This window comes from Elephantulus edwardii, unplaced genomic scaffold (assembly GCF_000299155.1).
Source record: "Elephantulus edwardii isolate Elephantulus edwardi_28Jun2011 unplaced genomic scaffold, EleEdw1.0 scaffold00129, whole genome shotgun sequence".
Taxonomy (NCBI): Eukaryota; Metazoa; Chordata; class Mammalia; order Macroscelidea; family Macroscelididae; genus Elephantulus; species Elephantulus edwardii.
Genome location: NW_006399879.1, coordinates 3,650,235 through 3,655,172, shown reverse-complemented (window position 1 = coordinate 3,655,172; position 4,938 = coordinate 3,650,235). Strand labels below are relative to the sequence as shown.

General features: G+C 57.9%; 1 protein-coding gene across 1 annotated transcript in view; it reads left to right on the top strand.

Annotated features, from left to right (window-relative positions):
* Positions 1–4,938, top strand: part of CTBP1 (C-terminal binding protein 1) — a 33,450-nt gene that overhangs the window by 14,150 nt on the left and 14,362 nt on the right. The window contains exon 4 of the mRNA XM_006893648.1: positions 4,353–4,497. Within this exon, the coding sequence (XP_006893710.1) occupies positions 4,353–4,497 (145 nt within the window). The remainder of the gene's footprint in view (positions 1–4,352; positions 4,498–4,938) is intronic.

Below are 4,938 nucleotides of genomic sequence, written 5' to 3'. Positions count from 1 at the left end.
TGCAGGGCCCAGGGGCAGGGTGCAGGGCGCAGGGCCAGGGCGCAGGGCGCAGGGCCAGGGTGCAGGGTGCAGGGCCCAGGGGCAGGGTGCAGGGCCCAGGGGCAGGGTGCAGGGCGCAGGGCCAGGGTGCAGGGGCAGGGTGCAGGGCCCAGGGGCAGGGTGCAGGGCGCAGGGCCAGGGCGCAGGGCGCAGGGCCAGGGTGCAGGGCGCAGGGCCCAGGGGCAGGGTGCAGGGCCAGGACGCAGGGTGCAGGGCGGTGGGAGAGCAGCCTCCTTCTCACAGTCGAGCCGACCCTCACAGTGTGGGTGCAGCAAAGCTCTGAGGACCTTCAGTTGCTGATAACGATGTGCCTTAAAGAAGAAACAGCTGCAGGCAGCTAGTGATAGGATGTGGAATGAGAACCAGGAACGCTGGACACTGTGAGACATGAAATGGAACATGGGTCAACGTCTCAGCATCTCATCACAGACTCACTCGCCCACTACTGTCCCCACTCGGCAGTGGGCGGAGGCTGCCCTTGCTGCCGTCCTCAGAGCCACTGGGGAGGCGGGCACAGCTCCCGAGAAACGTGCCACCAGAGCCCTGTCCTGGGCATTGTCACATCTGACAGTCCTGCCATCTCCTCCGCCAGGAATGACCAAGTGAAGCACAAGAGTGTTGAATTCCTCGTCACAAAGAGCATGTCACGATCTGTTGTGTAGCACAGTGATGTCAGGGACAGGGTGGTGTCCGCACACATCCCAGGAAGACTAGTTAGCACGGCTCTTCATCACGGTTAAGCACCAGACACTAATGCCAAAGTAGAGAGGTTGGAGAAATTAATCAGCCAAGATCGAGTGATAATTACGAGTGACTGGACGGTAAAATTTAGAAACTGACGGGTTATTAGCTGGTCTATGTGACATTGGTGATAGAAGTAACTCCAGTTAAGCAAGTCCATCGGCACCTACTGGGAATCCTTTTTCCCCCAAACGTGAATAATGGAGAAAAGCATCATGCTTGATAAAGGGCCAGCAGAAAAGACCCTTAGTGAGATGAGGTGACGAGGTGGTTGCAGTGGGTGACAGGGTGTGTAGGAACAGAGCCGATACATGGCAGAGCTGACGTCACAGCCCCAAACCACGACATGCAGATGGGAACGCGCAGGGATCGAACGGACTACGTCTGAGGAAAGAGACGGCGGAGCAGCTCAGTGTCAGTGCTCAGAACGAGGCCAGGGGCCAGCTGTCAAACAGAGCATCAGTTACCCACATGCAAGTTCAAGTGGAATCTGAAGAAAATGGAGACGACTCCACAGAGCCCATGTACAACCCTGAGCACGTCTCCCTTGAATGTGGAGACCGGCTCAAGAACAGATGCGACAGCAACGCAAATGGCTGGAGACCAGTCTGACTGGTCTGTTGCCAAGGACCGTTCGTGAAGAAAGCAAAAGGCAGTAAAAAGAAAAGACCACAGCAGTTGGCGGGAGAGAATCTAGAACCTGCTAGCATACAGAGTGGCTGTGGAGAAAATGATAAAAAGAGCTGAATCGAAGATTTCAGAGGGGTTTTTGGAGAAGGCAGAACACGAGGTAACCACGATTGGATGGGCGCGTTGAGGCTGCCGTGGGAGTAGGCTCAAGTATTCCCACGACATGAGCCAAACCCTTACGGTGCGGAGCTGACAGCACACGCTCACCATTTCTCAGGCCGAAAGAGCTGAAGAAAGCAGGTCACGCCTCTGGCTGCACACCAGACGGAGGACTGTTCAGAACACGGGGTGCCTCGCCTGGAGATGGGAGGGGTTCACGGTCACCAAGGAGCTGACGGTGACCCGGGCTCTCACCTGTACTCAGGGCGCCCCGGGTGACCGTCTCTCACGCACCTGTGTTCTATGACCCCTGCATGACCGTGCCTCATTCTTCCCTGCACTGATTGCCCTGTGTTTCTGCCCTGTGACGTGTCTGTGTGTCTGTCCTCTGTGACGTGTATCTCTCTGCCTTCTGTGACATGTCTCTCGGTCCTCTGTGATGTTTCTATTTCTGTGCCTTCTGTGCTGTGTCTCTGTGTCTGCCCTCTGTGATGTGTCTGTATCTATCTGCCCTCTGTGATGTGTCTCTTTCTCTGTCCTCTGTGACGTTTCCTGTGTCTCTCTGCCTTCTGTAACAGGTCTGTCTCTGTCCTCTTGACGTGTATTTCTGCCTTCTGTGATATGCTTCTATCCTCTGGACGTGTCTGTCTCTGTGCCTTCTGTGTTGTCTCTGTTCTCTGTGACATGTACTCTGCCTTCTGTGACGTCTCTCTGCCCTCTATAACATGTGTCTGTCTTCTGTGACATGTCTGTATCTCTGTACCTTCTGTGCTGTGTCTGTGCTCTCTGTGACATGTCTCTGCCCTCGTGAGTCCTCTGTGCCGTATCTCTTTGACTTCCCTTTGTGATGTGTCTGTACCTCTGTGCCTTCTGTGTTGTGTCTCTGTGTCTGCCCTCTGACTTGTCTCGATCAGTGTCATCTGTAACATGCTGTAGTCTGAGTCTGCCCTCTGACAGGGCTCATCTGTCATCTGTGAATGTGTCTGTCCTCCCTGACCCCCTGCGTGGCCATGCCACTGTCCAGATTCCTGCACTCTGGGTCAGTCCTGCGTGCTGCACCCCTTACTTCAAGTACCGAGTGTGAGCTGCAGGGAATCAGTGCGAGGTCTCAGGACCACACCTGAGCTTGTGTCCCGCGTAGATCCACATCTGAGAGCAGGGAGGCTGGGCCGCTGGACGGCTCACGCTTCGCCTCAGATGAGCCTGCCTCGTGCAGTGGGTGCACTGCTTTGTGCCCCTCAGGGTCGGTGTCCGCGTGCGCCGCGTCCCCACCAGCACGGGGCCTGGCTGCCTCTGGCTGGTGTGGGCTGGAATCTCGCCGTGTTTCCCCCTTCTCCCTGATGGCTGATGCAGTGAGCACCCCTTCAGGTGGGCTTTGGCCGTTGGCTTGCTCGTGTGTGTGTCCTGTTTCCAAATGACTTGTCATTGTCTCTTAACAATAGCTCAGAGTCCGTGTGTTCCCTGCGTGGGTCTTTGATCGCACGCGTGCACTGCGGGTACCTTCTCCCACCCCGGGACTGCTGTAACGTGGAGAAATCGTGTGGATTTTGGTGTCTTGACTTCATCCTCTTCCTCGCTGTGGTTTTCAGACCTCACAGTCTCATGTGCGTGGACTGCAGCTTACATAATGGCACGAGGACTGGGCTTAACACCCGGTGTCTTTGCTAATTCTAGTAACAGGAGGAGGAATATCAGGCAATGAGGGGTGTCACTGTACTGAATCATCCCCACAGGGTGACCCCAAGTCACTCTGATTCCCCTCCAGCCCGTGGGGTCATCCCCAGTTCCTTCAGCTCATGGGCTGTGCGCTATCCCCATTTCCCCCAGCTCACGGGATCACCCCTGGTACCCTCAGCCGGGACACTCCAATTATCCCTAGCCTGTGGGGTCACCTCTTATTCCACCAGCGCATGGAGTCTCCCTGACTCCCCCAGCCCACGCCGTCACCCCTGTGACTCTCTGGGCTGGAGGGAGTCGAGGTGAGTCCATGGCCTGGGGGAATCACGGAGACCAAGTGGGCTGAGGGAGTGACCCCATGGGCTGTGGAGAATCGGGGTGACCTTGTGGACATTGAAAACATTGGCCAGGAGACAGCGAGAAGAATAGTTTGATTTGCATGTGTGGCTGCATTTCTGTGGCTCCTGGCTGGACAGGGGCTTCCACCCTACCTGTTTCTTCCTTTGTGGGCCTGTGGCGAGGGCGTGCCTATGGGTGTACCGAGAAAGGTCTGAGGAGGGGGACAGACCCAGCTGCTGGTGTAGAGTCAGTGTTGTGGACAGCACCCCCCCTTCCCCCCCACACACACACTGCACTCAGGCCGTGCGAACCCATACACCTCACATCTCATAGAGGGAGAGGAGGCTAAACCTGAGGGCCTCGCTCCTGGCCTTAGTGTCCGCACAGCCTCTCCCAGGCGAATGGCCTCTGCCCAGGCCTCTGTTCTTGGAGAACCACTGAAAGCACTGGCCAGCGTCCACCGGCTCGGCAGCCCCGTGTGCATCGCTTACAGCCAGGTGTGTGTTGGCCAGGCCAGCGCCCCGGCTGGCTGTCACGCACCGCGGCCCCCAGCACTGGCCTCTGGGACTGTCCCCTTCTCCACACCAGAGCCAGGTCTGGGTCTGTCAGACAGCACATGTCAGAAACAGGCCTCCATGCCCAACGCAGGCCTGTGTCTGTCACACCCCGTGTCAGAGCCAGGCCTCCACTGTCACACCCTCCACGCCAGAGCCAGGCCCACGTCTCACATGGTCCCCCACAGCCACGTACTCTCTCCGCTCCTGCAGGTCCTGAACGAGGCAGTCGGGGCCCTGATGTACCACACCATCACGCTCACCAGAGAGGACCTGGAGAAGTTCAAGGCCCTGCGGATCATCGTCCGCATTGGCAGCGGCTTTGACAATATCGACATCAAGTCGGCCGGAGATCTAGGTAGGACGGCATTTGGGGTTCTCTGCTCAGAGCGGTGCTTCTGGCATGCTTTCATCAGCTGAGTCTCTCTGCAGTAGTGACAGCCCTGCGGTCCCCCAATTTAGGACAAAGGGGACACTGCCGAGGTTGGCTTCCGGGTCACAGGCGAGTGTTCCCTGGACCCTGTGTGGGCTCTGCAGGGCAAGGCTGCACTGCGTAAGGGCCTCCCTCTCAGAAGGATGCATGCTGACCACAGCTCCACTCATGGGCCTAGGACCACACTCCCTTGACAGCAGCTCCAGGGTCTCAGAGAGCCTCCCCACATCAGACCCCGCTTCCCCATACCAGACCCCGCCTCCCCACATCAGACCCTGCCTCCTCACAGCAGACCCCGCCCCCTCAAGCCAGACCCCGCCTCCTCACGGCAGACCCCGCCTCCTCACGGCAGACCCCGCCTCCTCA